This window comes from Hyperoodon ampullatus, assembly GCF_949752795.1.
Source record: "Hyperoodon ampullatus genome assembly, chromosome: 5".
Taxonomy (NCBI): Eukaryota; Metazoa; Chordata; class Mammalia; order Artiodactyla; family Ziphiidae; genus Hyperoodon; species Hyperoodon ampullatus.
The window spans coordinates 16852102-16877792 of record NC_136918.1 but is presented as its reverse complement, the minus strand read 5'-3'; the positions used below and the strand labels follow the sequence as shown (position 1 = coordinate 16877792).

General features: G+C 42.1%; 1 protein-coding gene across 1 annotated transcript in view; it reads left to right on the top strand.

The window, feature by feature from the left end:
* Positions 1-20685, top strand: part of MINDY4B (MINDY family member 4B) — a gene marked incomplete at both ends in the record, with an annotated part of 44246 nt that extends 23561 nt beyond the window's left edge. Inside the window, 4 exon segments of the mRNA XM_079705196.1 lie at positions 1079-1151; positions 1734-1895; positions 18482-18662; positions 20543-20685. Coding sequence (XP_079561322.1) covers positions 1079-1151; positions 1734-1895; positions 18482-18662; positions 20543-20685 — 559 coding nt within the window.
* Between the last annotated feature and the right edge of the window lie 5006 nt (positions 20686-25691).

Here is a 25691-nt window from a genome sequence, read left to right as displayed (position 1 = left end):
GTCAAGCCTTGAAGCAGTTCCTGAAAACTTGTCTTTTGCATATCATACTTTTATGATCTATATTATTATTTGCTTAACAATGTCCTTATGTCAACACACACTTGGGACTTCCCTGGTGGTCCAGTGGTTAAGACTGTGCTTCCACTGCAGGGGGCGCAGGTTCGATCCCTGGTCAGGGAACTAAGACCCTGCATGCCGTGTGGCACGGCCAAAAAATAAATAAAAGAAAAAATTCAAAATCAACACACATTTCAATATCGTCCTCTTCTTAAACATTAATATCCTCTAAATCATGTAGTTGCTGTGCTAAAGAAAAAATGTATTAAACACATCACTGTAAAATTTTTTAAATGCTCATATCTATACCACCTAACATCATGCCATAATTTAGGAAACACTGCCCTGAATTATATCTGATGCTTGACCCACGTCTTTAGGTCTTATTCACAGAAGTGCTTGACCTTCCAGTCCTGTGAACAGGTTCGTTCAAGAACACATACAGCTCATATAACTCAGCATCTCCCTCTGGGTAACAACACGAGCCGCTTTCCACCTCGATATTATACTGTCCTGGATGGAACCCTGACCCCTTGGCCCTGGTGAAACAGTAGAGGCTGAAGCCAAGACATGGGCTTAACTCCCCAGCTGGTGGTTTCCACTTGAACAGTCTGGTCAACTCTGCCTTGGGCCAGCACTCTCTGGAGGGGTCACGTGTCACCACCCTAAGCCAAGCGTCCCTTGGCACTCAGCGCAAACAGTTTTGCTACAGAGCCCAGCACCCACGCGGAGCCCACACCCAGGGATTCTAACATGTGAGGTCTGTCACTTCATCCTGCTCCCTGACCACTTGTCACTGGCTTCCCCCAACGGCATCCAGAGCTTGCCCAATCACCTCTGCAGCCCCAGTCCTAGAAGCTTTCCCAGCGACAGATGGAAACATGCCAGGCACATGGGAAGGACAGTGACCAGGCAAGCCCAAGTCACTGCTGCTCTGTGTTGTGGGGGCAGAGGGAGGAGAGGCTGCATGTCCCTGGAGCATCACCGTCCGTGAGTGCTGATGGCTTCTCCCACTCTGCAGGCTTCAGAAGGACCTGGACGTCTCCACCACTCATCTACTACGACCAGATGCTGGAGGTTTCCTGTGCAGGCAGGTGGGTTGGAAGACTTTGCCTTTTTATTGTAGCATCTCAATTAGGCTTTTTTTTTCCTTTCAACTAAGCATATTCTCTCCTTAAGTGAAGAGTGATCAAATTATCTTTGAAAAACTAAGATGCTCCCCTGAGTTTGTTATCAGATTCTATCTTTCCACTTTCCATTACAGTCCTTTCTAGTTTACCTCTGAGAGCCTGCCATCCCTGAGATTCTAGAAACATTAGAAAAGATCTTGACAAGACCGCCCAGGAGTCCCTAATAACTGAAAGAAAAGCACTATAAAAATTCCTTAGCTTCATGCAGCTTAAATCACAACTATGGAAACCGAAGTTCAAAAAAATATGAAGGGAGGAAGGGCCCATGGGGAGTTATGGGGCATGGCTCAAGGAAAAAAAATCAATAAACTCCTGTTTTAACACTACCAAACATTCATGACATACGTTTTCCCAGAATTATATATTGTGGGATTTCATTCTTTTCACTAAAAATGATACATTTTATGATTATTAGAAGAAAAAAGAAATTAAGTCCTTGTGTCAACGCTACCTGAAATGTAAATATTTGTAAAATGTGTCATCTAGGCAGTTCTGAACATGATTTTAACTGGAAGAGCAAGTCCACACGTCTTTAACGGCTATCAAAAAGGAAAGTCTCAGGAAATGTTATGTGGGGTCCTGACCCGCAGTGACATCGGCTATTTGCAGTGGTGTAAGGACACCTCAGAGGATGATAGACTTTCACAGGTGAGTGTGTTCCAATTCTCAACCACACCACCAGAGTGTCACTATTTGGACAAGGCAATTCAAATGGGAGCTTACTTTTTCCTTTACTACTTTCCTGCATGCCTTCCACTTGCACATATAGACACACATAGAGATTTTTCAGTGACTAAACGGAAATATCCAAGTCTACTTGCTTCATATTTTACTTTATATATTTTTATGTATACAGAGTATAGGTAATACAAGTAATATGCAAATAATTTTTAAACAATACTTGAAATATACAAATAAAGTCTCCTGGCATCCCCACTCATCAGACATCAATACTGTCAGCAGAGAATGGTTATCTTCCCAACCGTTTATTATGCAAACATGAATGCATATATTCTATCTATTGGTCAAAGCTTTAAAAAAAATAACTAAAAAAAAGGGAATCCCACTTACGAAACACCTCTCAAAAAGCTTTCTAGCTCAGGGGATGTACAACCTCTGACAACCAGAAAGTATACTGTGCTGTTGAAAAGCACAGCCAGAGAATTAAGTAAGATGTGGTTCTGTAAAAACAACCAGGAGAGAGAGTGAGGAAGCAAGTATACCCACCCAAACCACAAATCAAAGGTGCTTCTGTGATATTTTCACCAAAATGTCATTACAAAACCCAGGGAAGGCAAGGCAGATTCTATAAAAAGCAACACTTTTTTGGAGCGGCCCTAACTCTAGCTGGGATGGAATTCAATGTGATGGTGACAAACCCCCCCAGGCTCACTGCCCACCAGCACCAAATGAGGCCCCATTGCTCAGAGCCTGTCCTTCAATCTCCTGGTTCCAGCTCAAAATCCCTTTCAACGTACAGGGCTTTACACTTTATAATGTCCTTTTATATCCATAGCTTCATCTGTCTTTCCTCCTACTGTTGGCTCCAGCTACAATGTGCTAATCATGAAATCAGCATTTCACAGCACATACAAATCACGCCTGATAGCATTGGGAACGGAGCGTCTGACTTTCGCAGAATTAGTATATTTTGTGTACAAGTGTGTCTTAAAAGTTTACCTAGTATTCCTTGAGTTTGAAATCTAGTCCATCATAGAACAATGACACCAGAAACTAACATAACATTGTAAATCAACTACACTTCAATTTAAAAAAAGAAAAAGAAAAAATGAGAAGTGACAGAGAAGTTAAAAGGAAAAGAAATGAACCCAATCCCATCACCCAGGGTCAATCCTCTCAGAAATGCTTCCTTCTCTTTCTCATATAAATATGCTCTATTCTACTCCTCTGAACCCTGCCTTTCTCATTCAACACTAACGTCCTTATATGCCAATGAATATATATCCTTCATCACATTGAATGGATGCAAAGATTTGCATTGTAGGAATGGGAAGACTGCACTTTGAATATTCCCTAGACAGAGAATGGATTTGTTATTATTATAAAGTTCCTAATCGTTTGTTCCAGACAATTTGGGAATTCATCTTAGAATTTGATATATATATATATAATGACAAGGAAAACTAAGCCAGAAATAGGGGACTTACAGATTTCATTTTCCATATTTTTCTTTTCTTTCAACCATGCATGGTCACTTGAGGTCCATGGTAAAGCATTCCGTACCGATCAGAGCCCAGTAACAGGCCAAGACTCAGTCTGGTAGGATACACTGGGGCCAAGTTTCAAGGAGCGAGGGTGCGAAAACCACAACAATTTTAGTGCTTTGTCTATTGTTACAAAGCTCTTTCACTATATTATTTCACTGTATCCTCAGTTTAAACTACAAAGATTTAAAAGTGTTTCTCATAGTTCTGTCATTTAAGTAGGTCATTCAAAAGCTTTGTTATATCTTTGCACCACCTCTGCTGTTATTTGCTTAATATTTTCCTTTAAATCAACTCACTTTTACAATTTGAATCTAACGTTTTCTGCAGCAGTAATACAAACTATGGACTTGATATGCTATTTTTTTCCTAATACATATTAAATAAATAAGGAAACATGTTTTGTTTTAAAGTTCACCCCTTGTGCCCTGACTTCCATGCCACATGCCACCAAGGGGCACGTGCACCATACTTTAGAAACCTGGTGTAAAAGTGAGAAGGTTTCCATAACATGTGGAAAACAGCCCTGTCCCGGAAACCAGGAGACTTGGCTGGAGGCCTTGCCCTGCCACTCACAGGAGTGTGACTTGGGCCAGTCACTTACCTGCTCTGAGCCTGCTTCCTCATCCACAGACTAATGTCCTAACATTTGCCCTGCAACCACATGACTGATGTGAACAGCAAACAAACTCATGAATGCTGAAGCCTGTTTGGAAAGCCCGAATGACCTCTCCACACATAAGGCTTTATAATAGATGATAAGGAATAACAGTAGAGTGTTTTATTCAACCATGTTCATTCAGCATCTATTGATTGTGAGATTGTGTGTCCAATACAAAGAGGAGTCAAACGTGGGCCAATACCCGTACATAAACTGAGTGCTATAGGAAGGATAGGCAATAAAAGCTAAATAACAGCGATCTTGACACTGGCTGCACATTGAAATCACCTGGAGAGTTTTGTTTTTTCAAGTGACTTTATTTTTTTAGAGCAGCTTTAGGCTCACGGCAAAACTGAGTGGAAATATTTACAAAGATTTCCATGTATCCCCTGTCCCTACACATGCACGGCCTCCACATTATCAGTTTCCATCACCAGAGTCGTACATTTGTTACAACTGATGAACCTACACTGACATATCGTTATCATCCAAAGTCCATCGTTTACATTAGGGTTCACTCTTGGTGTTTACATTCTATGGGTTTGGACAAAGTTACAATGACATGTATCCACCATTATAGCATCATACAGAGTAGTTTCACTGCCCTAAAAATCCTCTGTGCCCTGCTGTGCAACCCTCCGTCCCCTCCAACCCCAGTCACCAATGATCTTTTTACTGTCTCCATAGTTTTGCCTTTTCCAGAAGGTTACCTAGTTGGAATCATAGAGTATATAGCCTTTTCAGATTGGCTTCTTTCACTTAATACTATGCATTTAAATTTCCTCCATGTATTTTCACAGTTTGATACCTCATTTCTTTATAGCACTGAATAATATTCCATTGGAATATTGTGAGTAACATTTTATTGAACAAATATTATTCTACTGATAAACCATGGTTTATTTATCCATTCACAGACAAAAGGTATCTTGGCTGCTTCCAAGTTTTGGTAATTATGAATAAAGCTGCTATAAACATCCATGTGCAGGTTTTTTGTGTGGATGTAAGTTTTCAACTCCTTTGGGTAAATACCAAGCAGGGAAAATACTAGATTATACGGTATATTTAGTTTTGTAAGAAACCACCAAAGTGCCTTCCACAGTGGCTGTGCCGTTTTACATTCCTACCAGCAATGGATGAGATGTCCTTTTGCCCTACATCCTTGCCAGCATTTGGTATTGTCAGTGTTCTAGATTTCGGCCATTCTAATAGGTGTGTAGTGGTATCTCAATTATTGGGATTTTTTTTTGCATTGCCCTGATACTATTATAGTATATGATGTGGAACATCTTTGCATATACTTATTTGCCATCTGTCTGTCTTCTTTGGTGAGGTGTCTGTCAGTCTTTGGTACACTTGTAGAGCTTTTAAAACTATCAATGCCCAGGTCACCCTCCAGAACAGTGTCAACTACATGTGTGTAGGACCTGTGTGCTCACACTCAGCCCCACACTTACAAGGTGCTGCACTTGGCTTGATGCTCTGTTGTCACTGCCTTAACATTCTTAACACTTTTTCAACAAAGGCCCCCACTTTTTCATTTTGTACTGGACCCGACAAATTGTATAGCCTTGTCCTACCCAATGACTCTGTTTATCTGGCCTGGAGAGCACCTGGGCATTGAATTTTTTTTAAGTCTTCAGGTGATTCTAATGTGCATCCAAGGTTAGAAACCTCTGGAACAGAGGCTGCTTAACCTCAGCACTACTGATATTTTGGACTGGATAATTCTTTGTGATGGGGGCTGTCCTGTGCATTATGGGATGTTTAGCAGCATCCTGGCTTTTACCCACTACGCCTCCCGCCCAGTGTGACAACTAAAAATGTCTTCAGACATTGCCAAATGTCCCCTGGGGGACAAAATTGCCCTGACTGAATCATTGCTCTAAAAAACAGAAAAAAAAAAAAATCTCGTTAGGCTTAGCTGATTAAATCCATGGTGTGCAGAATTGGAAAACTAGCTATTTCAATTGAAATTACAAGAAAGAGTATCTTCTTTCAATCAGTATCAGAAAGGTTGACAGCTTTCTATTCCTTTTTACTGTTTGCAAGGCTTTCGGGGCAAGTTTCAAATCTTATCTTAAATTAAAATTAAACAGGTGTTTGCTAAACAGCTACTAAGCTGCTCCAACAAAAGAAACTATATCAAAGGCTACGCACCCCACCACCACCACCCTGGCCCCTGCTCCAAGAAAGAGAGTGAGATTGAGAGAGAGAGAGAGGGAGAGCCTCAGAGAGTCAAGAATGCACAGCAATCCAGTGCTACCATTTTCCATGGATCACATTTCTTTTGATACAAGTCAGCTCTGACCAATAGTGCTACTAAATCATGCTCTAAAGAAAAGTACTTGCAGAGCCTAAAATATCCTCCAATAATAAAGTGGATGTTTGTTGGGACCTTAAAGTCAATCAAGAGGCCAAGGCCTAAGGTAAAAAAAAAATTTAAAAAAAATAAGAGCTTTCCTGCTGGGAAGAGGGCAAAATGTACCCGACCTCAGGACCACCATCCAAAGGCCTGCTCACAAATTGGAAGTAGGGCAAAGGATGGCGACAGGCCAGGTTAGCTTTTAAATCTACATAGAAATCACACGTAGAAATCAAGGCTTCCATCTTTTCGAAAAGTGACTAATGTGGCTTTTCATCCTTTCTTCTTAGAGTCAGTGTTCTCTCCCCAGGGAGACACCTATGAATCCTACCCGCGGTAAAAATTGCCTGAAATTGTATACTAATGGCTTAAAACCCGGAGGATGTTTATTATGTTGTCTCTAACGGGCACTTCAAGTTTGGTTGCAGAACAAATGTATTAAACAGCAAATATAGGCTGGTAGGTAGTATTCTTACTTGAACTGCTGAGATATATGACTGTATTAGGCATCCACATGTGTACCTATAAATTTTATTTAATCTGAAGGTGCTTTTATTTTCTATAGCAGCTCATTATATTCCAGGATAAGAGCAATCCACAACTCATCTATTATTATTAAAATAATTTTTTACATAGAATGATTTTATGTATATAAGAATTTTATATTTTCTCATCATCCCTGAAGATGGTATTTTTTAAAGCTCGTTTAGTCATTATAGCACCAACAGCCACTTGTGTAGAGCACATACTGTGTGCCAGGCTCTCTCTAAGCCACTGGTAATGATATCTTCTTTCATTTAACCCTCACTTCCACTCCAAGTTATAATCAGTGTTAGTTCAAGTGCACTGGCTGTTGTTTGGTCATTCATTTTAGAGATGAGAAAATCCAGACTGAGAAAAGTATAGGAAGTTGCCCTAGGCCACAAGCTAGGGAAGTGTCAGAGCCAGGGTTCTGACCCCAGAACCAGCTACATTCAAAGGCCCCTTCAGCCCACTGTGCCACGGTGCCTGTCATGCTCATCTTGGCTTGTTTTCTGATAAAGTGGTAAATACAAAATGCCAGTTCTTGGCATGATATCATCAGAAGTACTTTCATAATCGATCACATCAATGTATTGACATAGAGATGTAGATTTGTATTACATAATCTAGAAGATCAATCACAGGTACACTGATGCTGAACTACAACAGTTAGATGGTGGCAAGATCATGGCTCAGGGTTTTTTTTTGTTTGTTTTTTTTTTTGCGGTACGCGGGCCTCTCACTGTTGTGGCCTCTCCCGTTGCGGAGCACAGGCTCCGGACACGCAGGCTCAGCAGCCATGGCTCACGGGCCCAGCCGCTCTGCCGCATGTGGGATCTTCCCGGACTGGGGCACGAACCCGTGTCCCCTGCATCAGCAGGCGGACTCCCGACCACTGCGCCACCAGGGAAGCCCATGGCTCAGTTTTAGAATGCATGACGGTCGTGCTCAACATCTAGAAATTTATCCATTGACTTCTAGGTTAAAGCAGTGGTGAGTTTAAGTTGATCATGAACTGCAGGTACTGGTAGCACGCACCCTTTCAAGTATCCGTCACCCTTCACCTGTGGTTTGTCAGACCACATCTCTCACTTACATGCTAGAAGGACAAGCTCAGTGGCACTCACAGACGCGCTAACCAGAAGCCCCATCTGACTGCAGTGCATACAGATGTCTAGTATTTCATAACATTTTATCATAGAACTTCTTGCAGAACAGCAATTTGCTCAGAAAAGAACCAGATGTGGGTCTAGGACAATGCTTTAAGCATCACTGGATTGAGGATCTCACCATCACTCCCCTCCCTTTCTGCTCTGAGGCATGCTGACTCTGCACAGGACACATGAATATGCCAAAAGCATTTAGGTTTAAGCATTTTATGGGTACTTAGGGACTCCTGCCTAGGGTGGGTGCTCTAAATCAGAAGATTCTATATAAGCACTGGTAATAGAAACCTAATATAAGAAGGTTTCTGAGTTCAAAAGAAAACCAACGTGCTGCCTGACAGATTCTGCTGTCGAGGTGAAACCCCTCCTGTACCACTGCATCTGTCTTCCCGAAGTGAATCTCTTCTTACTTGGTGACAAAATTGCAGAGATTGCAAAAACTCACGTCTTTCAGTCCCAATGTCACAGCCCAGTGGGTGAGATTAAAAAATAAAAAAGGAGCTCTCATTAGATGACATGGCAAGGCCCCCAGAGCCCAGCAGACGGATGGTTCCTGCAGCACACAGCCAGCTCCCCTCAGGATGAGGCACTATTTTGAAGCCTCCCGTCACTTTTCTATTTGAAGGTACAGGTTTGAGTGTGAGGTCCCAATACCTAAGTGAGAACATAAAGCAGTTGGAGTCTAACACCATCTGGAAAGCCTTAGGAGGTTCACATTACCTTCGCACCTGCCACAGAGAAGAAAAATTAACTCTGGTTTTTAGAAGGGACTGAAGCCATTTAGGTCTTTCTGGATTTTATCCCCCCGGCAGCCCTGGCAGAGCACATCACCATCCGAGTCCTACCCTCTTCCCTCTTTACATTTTCCCTTTAAAGAGACTGATAGGGGGCTTCCCTGGTGGCGCAGCGGTTGAGAGTCCGCCTGCCGATGCAGGGGACACGGGTTCGTGTCCCGGTCTGGGAAGATCCCACATCCCGTGGAGCGGCTGGGCCCGTGAGCCATGGCCACTGAGCCCGCGCGTCCGGAGCCTGTGCTCCGCAACGGGAGAGGCCACAACAGTGAGAGGCCTGCGTACCACAGAAAAAAAAGAGAGAGAGAGACTGATAGGAAGATATCCAACCCTAAAAGTACCAGATGAAGCTCCACCCACTGTTCTCTACCACTGAGTCACTGAGGTAGTGCCCTGCAAACATGACAACATCCCTGCAAACTCACTGAGAGAAGTTACATCAACTCAAGTTCCGGGTGGCAGAGATGAGAGCCAGACCACGAGCAGTCATGCACACAAATTGTCACCAGGAATCAGCGAAGAAAGCACAACACTTCCAACAGCTTTCTCTGGTTCAGGTCACCGGCTGAGGGCCCTGGGACTTCAACATCAAGCTCGCTGTGCAAAGGCATACTGTAAGAGCCACTGTTCTAGACGGCAGCATAGGAAAGAATTATGTGGACTCCATCCTCACCCTCTGGTGCTTAGAATTGCCCCATCCTTCTTCCTATCTTCATAACTTTACATTAAATGATACATGTTATGGAAGGCTTGATTGCTGCATGTAAGGCTGAACACACTGGGCTTATTACACTATGAGTGAATTTAAGGAGAAAGGTATTTTATTTATAGCACCACTGTATCACAATTTAATTTCCTTCTTACCATGGCAACATGAGGCAACACACACAAATTCTGCATTGGTGGAATCTCACCAATAAAACATATTTAGAATCCTCCTTTGGGGGAGCTTAGCTGATAAACTGTGTCTACCCCAAAGCAATACAAATTCTTTTTTTTTAAATTTAATTTTATTTATTTTTTAATACAGCAGGTTCTTATTAGTTATCCATTTTATACACATCAGTGTATACATGTCAATCCCAATCTCCCAGTTCATCACACCACCACCACCCCCTGCCACTTTACCCCCTTGGTGTCCATACGTCTGTTCTCTACACCTGTGCCTCAATTTCTGCCCTCCAAACCGGTTCCAAATCTGTACCATTTTTCTAGGTTCCACATATATGCGTTAATATACGATATTTGTTTTTCTCTTTCTGACTTACTTCACTCTGTATGACAGTCTCTAGATCCATCCACGTCTCTACAAATGACCCAATTTCGTTCCTTTCTATGGCTGAGTAACATTCCATTGTATATATGGACCACAGCTTCTTTATCCATTCGACTGTCAGTGGGCATTTAGGTTGCTTCCATGACCTGGCTATTGTAAATAGTGCTGCAATGAACATTGGAGTGCATGTGTCTTTTTGAATTATGGTTTTCTCTGGGTATATGCCCAGTAGTGGGATTGCTGGGTCTTATGGTAACTCTATTTTTAGTTTTTTAAGGAACCTCCATACTGTTCTCCATAGTGGCTGTATCAATTTACATTTCCACCAACAGTGCAAGAGGGTTCCTTTTTCTCCACACTCTCTCGAGCATTTGTTGCTTGTAGATTTTCTGATGATGCCCATTCTAACTGGTGTGAGGTGATACCTCATTGTAGTTTTGATGTGTATTTCTCTAAAAATTAGTGATGTTGAGCAGCTTTTCATGTGCTTCTTGGCCATCTGTATGTCTTCTTTGGAGAAATGTCTATTTAGGTCTTCTGCCAATTTTTTGATTGGGTTGTTTATTTTTTTAATATTGAGCTGCATGAGCTGCTTGTAAATTTTGGAGATTAATGCTTTGTCCGTTGATTCATTTGCAAATATTTTCTCCCATTCTGAGGGTTGTCTTTTCATCTTGTTTGTAGTTTCCTTTGCTTTGCAAAGGCTTTTAAGTTTCATTAAGTCCCATTTGTTTATTTTGGGGTTTTTTTCCATTACTCTAGGAGGTGGATCAAAAAAGATCTTGCTGTAATTTATGTCAAAGAATGTTCTTCCTAAGTTTTCCTCTAAGAGTTTTATAGTGCCCAGTCTTATATTTAGGTCTCTAATCCATTTTGAGTTTATTTTTGTGTACGGTGTTAGGGAGTGTTCTAATTTCATTCTTTTACATGTAGCTGTCCAGTTTTCCCAGCACCACTTATTGAAGAGACTGTTTTTTCTCCATTGTATATCCTTGCTTCCTTTGTCATAGATTAGTTGACCATAGGTGCATTGGTTTACCTCTGGGCTTTCTATCATGTTCCATTGATCTATATTTCTGTTTTTGGGCCAGTACCATAATGTCTTGGTTACTGTAGCCTTGTAGTATAGCCTGAAGTCAGGGAGTCTGATTCCTCAAGCTTCGTTTTTTTTCCCTCATGACTGCTTTGGCTATTCGGGGTCTTTTGTGTCTCCAAACAAATTTTAAGATTTTTTTGTTCTACTTCTGTAAAAAACGCCATTGGTAATTTGATAGGGACTGCACTGATTCTGTAGATTGCTCTGGGTAGTACAGTCACTTTCACAATACTGATTCTTCCAATCCAAGAACATGGTATATCTCTCCATCTGTTGGTATCATCTTTAATTTCTTTCATCAGTGTCTTATAGTTTTCTGCATACAGGTTTTTGTCTCCTAAGGTAGGTTTATTCCTAGGTATTTTATTCTTTTTGTTGCAATGGTAAATGGTAGTGTTTCCTTAATTTCTCTTTGAGGTTTTTCATCGTTAGTGTATAGGAATGCAAGAGATTTCTATGCATTAATTTTGTATCCTGTAACTTTGCCAAATTCATTGATTAGCTCTAGTAGTTTTCTGGTGGCATCTTTAGGATTCTCTATGTATAGTATCATGTCATCTGCAAACAGCGACAGTTTTACATCTTCTTTTCCAATGTGTGTTCCTTTTATTTCTTTTTCTTCTCTGATTGCCGTGGCTAGGACTTCCAAAACTATGTTGAATAATAGTGGCGAGAGCAGATATCTTTCTCTTTTTCCTGATCTTAGAGGAAATGCTTTCAGTTTTTCACCATTGAGAATGATGTTTGCTGTGGGTTTGTCGTATATGGCCTTTATTATGTTGAGGTAGGCTCCCTCTATGCCCACCTTCTGGAGAGTTTTTATCATAAATGGGTGTTGAATTTTGTCAAAAGCTTTTTCTGCACCTATTGAGATGATTGTATGGTTTTTATTCTTCAGTTTGTTAATATGGTGTGTCACATTGATTGATCTGCATATATTGAAGAATCCTTGCATCCCTGGGATGAATCCCACTTGATCATGGTGTATGATCCTTTTAATGTGTTGCTGGATTCTGTTTGCTAGTATTTTGTTGAGGATTTTTGCATCTATATTCATCAGTGATATTGGTCTGTAATTTTCTTTTTTTGTAGTATCTTTGTCTGGTTTTGGTATCAGAGTGATGGTGGCCTCATAGAATGAGTTTGGGAGTGTCCCTTCCTCTGCAATTTTTTGTAAGAGTTTGAGAAGGATGTATGTTAGCTCTTCTCTAAATGTTTGTTAGAATTCACCTGTGAAGCTATCTGGTCCTGGACTTTTGTTTGTTGGAAGATTTTTAATCAGTTTCAATATCAGTGCTTGTGATTGGTCTGTTCATATTTTCTATTTCTTCCTAGTTCAGTCTTGGAAGGTTATACCTTTCTAAGGATTTGTCCATTTCTTCCAGGTTGTTCATTTTATTGGCATAGAGTTGCTTGTAGTAGTCTCTTAGGATGCTTTGTATTTCTGCTGTGTCTGTTGTAACTTCTCCTTTTTCATTTCTAATTTTATTGATTTGAGTCCTCTCCCTCTTTTTCTTGATGAGTCTGGCTACTGATTTATCAAATTTTTTTTATCTTCTCAAAGAACCAGCTTTTAGTTTTATTGATCTTTGCTACTGTTTTCTTTGTTTCTATTTCATTTATTTCTGCTCTGATCTTTATGATTTCTTTCCTTCTACTAACTTTGGATTTTGTTTGTTCTTCTTTCTCTAGTTACTTTAGGTGTAAGGTTAGATTATTTATTTGAGATTTTTCTTGTTTCTTGAGGTAGGCTTGTATTGCTATAAACTTCCCTCTTAGAACTGCTTTTGCTGCCTCCCATAGGTTTTGGATCATTGTGTTTTCATTTTAATTTCTCTCTATTTTTTGATTTCCTCTTTGCTTTCTTCAGTGGTCTCTTGGTTATTTAGTAATGTATTATTTAGCCTCCATGTGTTTGTGCTATTTACGGGTATTTTTTCCCCTGTAATTGATTTCTAATCTCATAGCGCTGTGGTCAGAAAGGATGCTTGATACGATTTCAATTTTCTTAAATTTACCGAGGCTTGATTTGTGACCCCAGATGTGAACTATCCTGGAGAATGTTCCGTGTACACTTGAGAAGAAAGTATAATATGCTGTTTTTGGATGGAATGTCTTATAAATATCAATTAAATCTATCTGGTCTATTGTGTCATTTAAAACTTGTGTTTCCTTATTAATTTTCTGTTTGGATGATCTGTCCATTGGTGTAAATGAGGTGTTAAAGTCCCTCACTATTATTGTGTTACTGTCGATTTCCTCTTTTATAGCTGCTAGCAGTTGCCTTACGTATTGAGGTGCCTCCTATGTTGGGTGCGTATATAGTTATAATTGTTGTATCTTCTTCTTGGATTGATCCCTTGATCATTATGTAGTGTCCTCCCTTGTCTCTTGTATCATTCTTTATTTTAAAGTCTATTTTAGCTGGTACGAGTATTGCTACTCCTGCTTTCTTTTGATTTCCATTTGCATGGAATATCTTTTTCCATCCCCTCACTTTCAGTCTGTATGTGTCCTTAGGTCTGAAGTGGGTCTCTTGTAGACAGCATATATATGGGTCTTGTTTTTGTATCCATTCAGTGAGCCTGTGCCTTTGGTTGGAGCATTTATTCCACTCACATTTAAGGTAATTATCGATATGTATGTTCCTATGACCATTTTCTTAATTGTTATGGGTGTGTTTTAGTAGGTCCTTTTCTTCTCTTGCGGTTCCCACTTAGAGAAGTTCCTTTAGTATTTGTTGTAGAGTTGGTTTGGTGGTGCTGAATTCTCTTAGCTTTTGCTTGTCTGTAAAGCTTTTGATTTCTCCATCAAATCTGAATGAGATCCTTGCCTGGTAGAGTAATCTTGGTTGTAGGTTCTTCTCTTTCATCACTTTAAATATATCATGCCACTCCCTTCTGGCTTGAAGAGTTTCTGCCTAGAAATCAGTTGTTAACCTTATGGGAGTTCCCTTGTATGTTATTTGTCATTTTTCCCTTAATGCTTTCAATAATTATTCTTTGTCTTTAATTTTTGTCAATTTGATTACTATGTGTCTCAGCGTGTTTCTCCTTGGGTTTATCCTGCCTGGGACTCTCTGCACTTCCTGGACTTGAGCAGCTATTTCCTTTCCCATGTTAGGGAAGTTTTCAACTATAATCTCTTCAAATATTTTCTAGGGTCCTTTCTCTCTCTCTTCTCCTTCTGGGACCCCTATAATGCGAATGTTGTTGCGTTTAATGTTGTCCCAGAGGTCTCTTAGGCTGTCTTCATTGCTTTTCATTCTTTTTTCTTTATTCTGTTCCACAGCAGTGGATTCCACCAATCTGTCTTCCAGGTCACTTATCCCTTCTTCTGCCTCAGTTATTCTGCTATTGATTCCTTCTAGTGTATTTTTCATTTCAGTTATTGTATTGTTCATCTCTTTGTTTGTTCTTTAATTCTTCTAGGTGTTTGTTCTTTATTTCTTATAGGTCTTTGTTAAACATTTCTTGCATCTTCTCGATCTCTGCTTCCATTTTTTTTTCCAAGGTCCTGGATCATCTTCGCTATCATTATTCTGAATTCTTTTTCTGGAAAGTTGCCTATCTCCACTTCATTTAGTTGTTCTTCTGGGGTTTTATCTTGTTTCTTCATCTTGTACATAGCCCTCTGCCTTTTCATCTTGTCTATCTTTCTGTGAATGTGGTTTTTGTTCCACAGGCTGCAGGATTGTAGTTCTTCTTTCTTCTGCTGTCTGCCCTCTGGTGATGAGGCTATCTAAGGGGCTTGTGCAAGCTTCCTGATGGGTGGGGCTGAGTGCCCTCCCTGTTGGTTGTTTGGTCTGAGGCGACCCAACACTGGAGCCTACCTAATGGCAGACTCTGGGAGGGCTCATGCCAAGGAGTACTTCCCAGAACTGCTGCTGCCAGTGTCCTTGTCCCCACGGTGAGCCACAGCCACCCCCCACCTCTACAGGAGACCCTCCAACACTAGCAGGTAGGTCTGGTTCAGTCTCCTGTGGGGTCACTGCTCCTTCCCCTGGGTCCCGATGCGCACACTACTTTGTGTGTGCCCTCCAAGAGTGGAGTCTCTGTTTCCCCCAGTCCTGTCAAAATCCTGCAATCAAATCCCGCTAGGCTTCAAAGTTTGATTCTCTAGGAATTCCTCCGCCCATTGCCAGACGCCCAGGTTGGGAAGCCTGACGTGGGGCTCAGAACCTTCACTCAGGTGGGTGGACTTCTGTGGTATAAGTGTTCTCCAGTCTGTGAGTCACCCACCCAGAAGTTATGGGATTTGATTTTATTGTGATTGTGCCCCTCCTACCATCTCATTGTGGCTTCTCCTTTGTCTTTGGATGTGGGGTATCTTTTTTGATGAGTTCCAGTGTCTTCCTGTCGATGACTGTTCAGTATTTAGTTGTGATTCCCGTGCCCTCGCAAGAGGGAGTGAGCGCACATCCTTCTACTCCACCATCTTTTTTTTTTTTTTTTTAATAAATTTATTTATTTATTTATTTATATTTGGCTGCGTTGGTCTTCGTTGCTGCATGCAGGCTTTCTCTAGTTGCAGCGAGCAGGGGCTACTCTTCGTTGCGGCATGCGGGCTTCTCGTTGCAGTGGCTTCTTTTGTTGCGGAACACAGGCTCTAGGCACATGGGCTTCAGTAGTTGTAGCACACGGGCTCAGCAGTTGTGGCTCACGGGCTTAGTTGCTCCGCGGCATGTGGGATCCTCCCAGACCAGGGCCCGAACCCACGTCCCCTGCATTGGCAGGCAGACTCCCAATCACTGCGCCACCAGGGAAGTCCCTACTCCACCATCTTGAACTTGCAATACAAATCCTTAACAGAAGCTTCCAGTCAAACAGATTACATGGTGCTCAGAGGAATGAAAGAGGCATGATATTTGGCTGGGTTCCATTGGGAGGTGCTCAGTTTTGGTTTTGTGGGACTCCCTTTAAACCAGGTATGTTCTCAGCTGTAATCTGAAGGCTCACCCCTTGGAGTTAAAACCCAAAGTGCTGTGACAGACATTTTCCTCTTGACCAGAATCTCTCAAGGCAAGCGGGACTCTGTCTGCTTAGTGTGGGGTCTCTGGATGGTCACTTTGGGTGCTGGAGATTGTTATATTTATGACTACTTCATTTTCCTCCTACTTTAATGAAATCTTGAGTAGCTTTGAGTTCAGGAAAGAAAACCATTGCATTGTTGCATAAAATCACAACAGTGTGGTGTCAGCCCTTTGCAGAGTATGAATCTGAGCGCCTGTTGAATTTTGCCTATGTTACAAAGATTCCATGAAACAATATCATATATGACTACAGTCTATTACATCCACCTACACATAATTTACAGGAAATTTCATTTGTGTAAAATCAGCCAGAACATCGACCTGAAGTTCAAATGGAGTGGCTTTTTATTACAAACAGCCCTCAGTTTCCTAATTGGTTTATCCATGTGTTCCAACCTTAACAATCCCAAGTCATATGGATCATATTTTGATTACACATAACCTTAGTACAGGAGGTACCATCGCAAGAAGGCCTGAGAAAGAAAGAGCTTATTTTATAACTATGAATGGTGACAGTGTTCTTTGGAACTTGGGGGTGGCTCCTGGAACCTAAACACATGGGGCTGCTTCAACGGCACATCCTCTGTGCTTTATTTCCGACGTAGCCAGTGGGCGACTTGCCCCACGTTTGGTGTGTGAGAGGCTCATGTTATACTCAGCCCAGAGGGGCCGGTGCTGGTGTGGCAGTCGAGCAACTCCTGCACTCACTATGAACATATCCAGACTGGGGTGCTGGGCTTGCACCCCTTTTTCCAACTATCAACTAAAATTGAGGTCATTTCTTTTGAACACAGTAATGTAATTTTTCTCCAGTAGCTGAAGAGAAAAGCTTAAAGACAAAAGCACCTCTGATTCACCCACTCACCCACAACTGAAGAATTTAAACTCTAGAAAAAGGAAGAGATTTGAATAGAACTATTGAGAAATCAGAATGTCAAGTTATTAGCCTTTAGTACTTGGGTTTACAAAACACGTGATCATTTTCTCAAAGCTCGATTTTCCACACAAAAGAATTTGCTCCTAAGCACACAGGATAACTTGAAGGACTGAGAAGAAAAGAGACAGAACTGAATCCTTTTGTTATGGGAAGACGTGCCAGGGCTGAGGGTCCAGAGCTCTCCCTGGCATCATGTGAAAATGATGGGGATTTCCATGTAGCTCCTGTTTATCTCTTTAAGTAGAAAAAAAATTTTTTTAACATTAATGAGTTTCAATGGCATTTAAAAAAATGTGCTTCCCTGCCTCTTCAAACAAAATGGGAGACATCATTAAGAAAAATACACTATAATATCGAGATACCCTCAGGGGCTACTGCAGTGTGCAGGACCCTTTATTACGACACCTCCCAGAGTGGTGTTTTTGTGAATCTAATGCACTAACTTGAAAATTCAAGGCTGAATTGACAGTTGCCTGGAAAAACCAGATAACAAGCTGATTAAAACAGTGAACTTAAAATTATAGGTAATATTAAACTAGTACACTCAGCTCCAAGCACCTCTTCACAATTGATCTACACGTTAACATGCAGATATATGTATATCTGTGTGAGTGTGAGGGTGTGTGTGTTCCCCTTATTTCCCAGAAGCTTTTTTCTGTATTCAAAATATTCACTATTTCCATATTCTAAATAGTCTCTTTTTCCTATATTCTAAATGGTTAGTGCTGCCAGAATGACCACCTGCTGAATGAAATACTGTCCTTCCTTGGGAACGGGGATAAATACACTCGTCAACCACAAAGACCACTCGACGTTCTCTTGTTCCACGCCTACATTTCTATTTCAGTTTATCTATTTATTCTCCACCCCTCTTCCAAACTGAATTGAGATGGTTCCACCTCCTCCGTGAGCCCATCCCCAAAATGTTTTAAAATACAATCCATGCAGAGAAAAACTGCAGCATCACCACCACACCATTCATAAATGCAAATTCATTCATGATGAAGCTTTCGTTTGAAATCTTCCTTCACACACTGCGCCCTGCACAGCTCCCAGAGCAACGCTGAGCCTCCAAGCTGCTTTGTGATCCTGATGCCATATCAGCGTCTTTCACAACGTGGCCAAATCTCTATGTTCATCTGCATTCCCCTCCCCGCTTGCAGGTGGGCAGTATGCTGAAGACTCCCAAGTTACCTATTTGGCTGTGCAACATCAATGGAAATTACAGTGTCCTTTTTAGCACAAACAGGCAGCTGTTATCAGACTGGAAAGTGGAGCGCCTCTTTGATCTGTACTTCTACAGTGGCCAGCCCTCACAGAACAAGCCTGCGCACCTTACCATAGGTGAGCATTCCAGATCCCAAGTGCCCTGACCTTTAGTGTGCTCAGAGAGATGCAGCTACTGCCAGTTCACAGCTCATGCTAGCTCTACAGGAAGATGTAGAAGTGTGATCTCTGAAGTGAAACCTAGGCATCAATCCCATGGGCCTAACCTAAGCCTTGTAACGTGGAAATTCTAAACCTGCTTTAAATAAGGGCAGGGGGTCTAGAAGTAGCACAGAGGAGCCAACAACTTTTAGGTAAGAGAAAAAACAAAAGGTTGAGAGTGAGGTTTCCAAAAAAGTCTTCCCTGGGGTCTTCTATCTGTGAGCACAAGGCATGTAATGCCCAAGGAAAGAACTAGAAAAACAAAGGGACAGGGGCAGGGGGGTTCCAACTGGTCTATTCTATCCCAAGAACAAACATCAGATGATCGATCATCCTGGGACATAGTAACGAAACTGAGAGGGCATTTGTGTTCAGATTAGTTCAAAAAGCATTTTTGAGGCCTACTAAGAGCCAGCCACTAGGAAACCAACGATAACGAAGGCACAGTCCCAGCAAACCTTAGAGGTTCTGCTCCAAGGGCAACCACAAAATCCATTTCAATTCCCACCATACTTTCTTTTTCTTTTCTCTTTTTTTTTTTTTTTTTTTGCAGTATGCGGGCCTCTCACTGTTGTGGCCTCTCCCATTGCGGAGCACAGGCTCTGGACGCGCAGGCCCAGCGGCCATGGCTCATGGGCCCAGCCGCTCTGCGGCATGTGGGATCTTCCCAGACCGGGGCACAAACCCGTGTCCCCTGCATCGGCAGGCGGACTCTCAACCACTGCGCCACCAGGGAAGCCCCCCACCATATTTTTTTAAACACATGAGGAAAAAAGACTAATCTTAAGATGTCTTTAAACACTGGCCTTTTGGACAAGGGAAAAACTATGGTGAGACTGGGAGGCTGTACCTGGTACCTCAGCACCATAGATGGAGCCTTGCTGATTTGATGTCTGACTCTTTGCATTTAGTATCACAGGTCTGGTGTTAAGCAACTTTTCATTATTATGACTAAATTTGGAAAAGTATCTTAGTGACTGCTTTATCTGTGTAACTCCTAATTCTTTTTCTCTACTTATGAGAAATATCTATATAGATCTATAGATATACATGAGCCCATTTCATTTAGTGGGACATTGACAATACATTCCTTAAAATATATTATTGTTTCTACTTTACTCTCTTCTTCGAGGAAAGCATCGTTTTTTGTTTTTGTTTTTATTCGCTCACATGCATGGCAAGCATTTTGTTCCAGGCACTGTGTTGAAAACTTTACATACATTATCCCATTAAATTCTCCCAACAGTCATCTGAGGTAGATACTATGATATTTATTTTTCATAGAGGAAACTGAAGTGGCCAAGAAATGATTTCTAATTGAGTAAATGAGGCTGAGAGATGTTAAGTACCCTCTCAAATGTCATTTGAGACCAACCTGGGCCTGGACCTCAGTTCTTGACTACTCATGAGAATACTTTGCCCTTCACCCCAAAATGCAAAGGTACTCCTGGAAGCATTGAGAAGTGGTAAGCTCTCTCTTTTCTTGTTTTTCCTGACAACAGCTGGTGACCTACACCCGGCTCTATGTGTCCCATCTGGTGCTGGACCATGCCATTACATGTCGTCAATATTCCGTTTCCAAAATCTACAACAACCCAGGTTATCATGGTCGTGTTTTGTATGGGGCGAGTCTAAATACCATCATCTACTAGAATCCCCCTCTGTTTACCCAGTTCTAGGAACACAGCTTGCTGAGCCCAACTCCTGCCCACCCATCCTACACTCCTTCCTTCCTGGCTTCCTCCAAAATGGTATACATAGGCTGGGGTCTAAATGCTGGCTGTTTCCCCCCTCAGATACTCATTCCCATCACTGGGAAAGAGTCCGACATGAAGATGAACACAGGCCAGGAAGACGGTTTTCTCCAGTGGAGATGGCTATCAGAACCAAGTGGAGAGAGGCCACCATCAACTGGAATGGAACGGTTCCCCTTTACTAAAGAGAAAGCCAGGATGTGCAATGAAGTCTGAAGTGTCAGCACCGCTGGGATACAAAGCCTAAGTGGGGGAGAGACCATTTCACATCTACATTCCTCATTCCGAAGCCCCACCAAACCCCGCCCCCCATGAGCAGTCTGTTCTTTCTTTGGTCCTCTATGAAGTGTCTGCAGTTGCTGTATCAGTGCTGTAGGAGACATACAGGCCACTTACTGCAGCATCTGGAAGGTGTGTCCTCTATACTCACCTAGACTGGTGCCTTCATTTTTATTCAAAAGAGAAACTGAAGTCTCTTCCCTTCATGTTCTCTCCAAATTCCTCTCTTCTCGGTGTGATTCTCCCCGGGGATTATGGAAGCAGGGAGCTAGCTTTCATTTGGGGATGAAGTCATCAGTAATACATCATCAGATTTTCAGTTATGGCAAGAACTCAAGCCTTCTCAAAGATTTCCTGGTATGAAGAGCATTCCCTTCCAAGGTTACATTTTGAGTGCCCACATTAGCAAGTTCTTGTCATTAAAATAGTAAATGGGCTTGAAGTGGGGTCTATTCCTGGTAGGCTGGCTATTGCAGCTGGCTGGGAGTTCAAGCCAACAAGGAGAGCCCACAGAAGGAGAGATTCTTTCTATCAGTGCTATGTTTGCTTCGTTTCTTTATAAGCTGGATATAAATACATAGACAGACAAACAGATAAACTGAGAAAGAAGTCTGATTCCTAGACAAAATAAAATTATATACAAAAATAAAATGTCTTCTTATGTCATTGTTCAAGGGGGAAAACAATTCTTTTTAGAATATGATCTTTCCCTGTCCTGATGAATGCTTACACTTTTTCTGTAGAAATACCCAGAGCAAGACACATATTCTTTCTAAAAGAAGCACGGGGGGACCATCTAGACCTTTTTCCTACCCACCCCACTGGTCTACCGACTCATAGAATTAGGGCTTAGTATTCACAAGCCAAAGGTTCGTTTGCAAAGAACAACTGGTCTGCACCCGTTGTCCAAATTAATTTGTTAAATGCATTTTCTTTTGGCTCAAAGAATAATGTTTCAACTTGAGCAGCATATAGAAAATGAAACTTCAAGGTGAATAATAAATTATGTCCAAAGAAAAAGGCAGTATGGCTTGGATTGCTGATTACAGTATCCTTATCATTGACGCTTTCATTCGGGATTTTAAATACATTGGACAAGTGAGTGGATCCCTACAGACCCTCAGCATACTTCTTAGTCTTGGCAATATTGTGCTTTTCCTGAGGTGCGAACCTGTTTTTGTTTTATGGACACTGACTTATTTCTAACCAAATCTCCCTCTTGGTGTGGACTGCTGGAAAGCTTAGAGCCTAATGAGAACCATAGCAAGTGCATCGGTCAGAAACCTCCCAGCCACAAGTAAGAGATCTCACTCAAAATGTCTCACACAGTAAGGACATTCCTTTCTAACAAAATGGTCCAGATAGGGGTCCATGATTCTCTTAGATCGACCACGGTTCATCCTCCAGGACTGAGCACAGGATACTTGGTATCAGAACATAATCAGGGCTCTGCAGAAGGAAGGAGGGCAGGATGACTGTTGTGCAGACAACCAGCAGTGTTGCCCGGCAGTATATTGGTCCTTACAAAGGGCATTTTTCAATTGGCCCCATTTCTGAATCTATTTTCTATCCTACCCTATTTTTCTTTTGAATTCTTAATTGATTTATAATTTATGTTACTTTGCTGTATTTTATGTGCTGTTATAATGTCTTAAATGATTCCTGGAACAAATGTATTAATAAGTAAAATAATAGAGGAAAGATTAAGAACATGTTTTATATATAGTTGTATAATAATTTTGACATAGAAAGGCATTTATCACTTTGTATGTCAATATCCAGTGAAAATGAGTATTTATTTCATCTTATGAACAAGGCACCCAATAATGTTTGATTCTTTTTGTAACGTGGGAACATGTTATTTAAAAGTAGCTAGAAATTTCCTAGGACTGGCAGTTCACCTTTGAACTTTCTGTGTTTTGAGATAAATGACTTTAATTGTCCTGTCAGCTTCTAAAACATAAAGCAGGAAAAAGCTATTTGCGTGAAGATAGAGATAATAATTTTTCTGAAGTTACCTAAACTGAATGTGTTTTTAGTGAGACCATGCCCCTGAGGAGATGGCAAATACTTTTGGTACGTCCCTCAAAATCATTGTTCTTAGCGAAGATGCTCGTGTCATTTTTGTCAAGGGTATGCTTACCAATGTCACAAGACCAGGCGGCACCAGGCCAGGGGGCAGGCGGTCCTGAGTTTCCCTGGCCAGGTTTGGCATCTGCAGGTTATGTTCAACCTTCCATCACACCTGGACCTGATTTTATTTACAAGTAGGTAACACAAACTATGGATATACACTGTGGACTATTGTAATTGCCTCGTCAGGGCCTCAGAGACACAACGGATCACTCGTTCACTCAGGGAGCTTTTTAAACATCACCTATGTGCCAGGCACTTGGCTGGGTGCTGGAGAGATACAGCGAGCCAAGTCAGCCATGGGCCCTCTTCCCTCCCGAGCTCTTTTGAAGCAAAGGCATTCATCAAGAAACCACTTTAGTGAATATAAACTTGGAAACTGAGATAAGTGCTCAGAGGGAAGGTATTTCTGATGTGTAATAGCTTATAATAAAGGCTGGACGTTCAGGAAAAGCCATCTCTGAGGAACAGACGGCTAAGCTGAGGTAGGAAGGCTGAGTGGAGATAAGCAGGGGAGGGAGACACGGACGAGCAGGTGCCAATCCCTGCAGTGGACACGCTTGAGGAACAGAGACGCAGTGGGTCTGCCATGCAGAGCATGGGGTGGAGCGTGGCTGAGAAGCAGCTGGAGGGGCAGGGAAGGACCCACCACAAGGCACTGTAGGCTAGGAGGCACAGGCAGCCTTGGAAGGTTTGCAGTGGCCTGAGAAGATGTGCATTTTGAGAAAATGCCTCAGTGTGGAGAATGGATTAGAGAGCCCACGGTGGACACAGAGGCTAGTTAGAAGGCTGCAGCAGGGGTCTAGACAAGAAGGGACCAGAGTAGAGTGGTGGCAGTAAAGGTAGGCCAAAGTGGGCCACTCAGGAGAAACTACGTGGTGGGTAAAGCAGACAAGGCCAAGAGATTGATTGCTGGGGTCGGGGGGAGATGAGAGTGAAGGAGGCATCAGGAACAGCTTCTAAGCTTCTGGTTTGAAAGTTGGATGGAAGTTTGTGTCTTCATTGAATTTAAAAACACTAAACGAACAGCAGTTTTGGAGGGGAGGAAATCCCAAGTTCATTCTTGGATGTGAAACATTCCCATGCAGAGGCAGAACACTGGGTTAGAAATAAAGATCTGGACCCCAGAGGAGAGGTTTGAACCACATAAATACACTTGTGAGGGAGGCACCAGTGGTGAGCAACATGACGGTCGGGAATACATTTGCCTGAGGAGAGTATGATGTAAGAAGAGAACTGGGCCTGAATCGGAGCCCCGAGGAGTTCCACTGTTAGTGGTCAGGCAAGTTCTGAGGAGCCTGGAAAAGAGACAGAGAAGGAGCAGACAGAGATATAGGAGGTGGCCCTCAAATGACATCTGAATAAAAGGTATTTTCAGTCAGTGACGCTTTATGTCAAAACTCAACCAGAGAGAACGGACTTCGAATAAACACAGCCAGTCAGCTTCAGGATAGCCGGAAATGAATTCTGTTGAATGTGTTCATATCCCCTCTCTTTCCAAGAAGGACCTGGGGTGGCTGATAACTGGTAAACTTTCTGGAACACTTGGTGTGTCTTTTTTTTTTTTTTTCCCCCTCCAGTTATTAAACCCAATTTTTAAAACTTCCCACTACTGTCCACAAGGTGGTGCTATGAGAGTGACTTTTTCAATCTCATCCAAAATAATTAAGTAAATGTGGTCAATTCCATCACACACACACATTAGCAACTAATTATAAAATTGATGCGACGGATATTTAATTTTTGTGATACTTAGAACTGGTGTCACTAAGCATGGTGGGTAGTACTGCTCTCCTTGGAGTCTTCCTCTCCCTTCAGCTCCAATGGCGGTGAGGGGGGAGGGGTGTGGCGGGGGTGCAGCAAGAACCATAAATGTCAGCTCTAAAATACTTCCATCTGCATGGCCGCCTTCCTGGTGCAGACACCACTGGACTATTCAAATAGCTGCCCAGGGCTTCCCTGGGGGCGCAGTGGTTGAGAGTCCGCCTGCCGATGCAGGGGACACAGGTTCGTGCCCCGGTCCGGGAAGATCCCACATGCCGCGGAGCGGCTGGGCCCGTGAGCCATGGCCGCTGAGCCTGCGCGTCCGGAGCCTGTGCTCCGCAGCGGGAGAGGCAACAGCAGTGAGAGGCCCGCGTACCGCAAAAAAAAAAAAAAAAAAAAAAAAAAAATAGCTGCCCAGGTGCTCCCGTCCCTTTCTCTCTTGTCCACTTCTGTTTTCAACACAACAGTTATCTTTTAAAACTTTGAATCTGATCATATTATATAGTAGAGTCATGTTTATGGACTTCGGACAAAATGCCAAAATCTTAACATGATCTCCAAGAGCCTGTGGGATTGAACTTCTGATTCATCTCATGCCCCTCTCTTGATCATCACCATGCTCCACCCAAGCCAAACTCACCCCCACCTCAGGAGCTTTGCACATCCTCCTCCCTCTGCCAACAAGGATGTTCAGTCCTATCTCACTCTTCAGATCTCTGCTTAAAAACCACTTCCTCAGATGGGCCTTCTCTGACACTATCCCCCATCTAATAGCTCTCCCTGGTTTGTCCCTCTTAGCACCTGTTCTCCTTTATACACTCACTGTGGTGGTTAATAATTACATACGTATTTGTATGCTTACGCGTTGAACGCCTAACTACCCACTAGCCCAGTGGTTCTCAAACTTTTTGGTCTCAGGACCCCTTTATGCTCTGAAAATTATCAATGACCCCAAAAACCTTTTGTTTATCAGGGTTATTCTGTTAATATTTATCCTGTTAGAAATTAAAGCTGA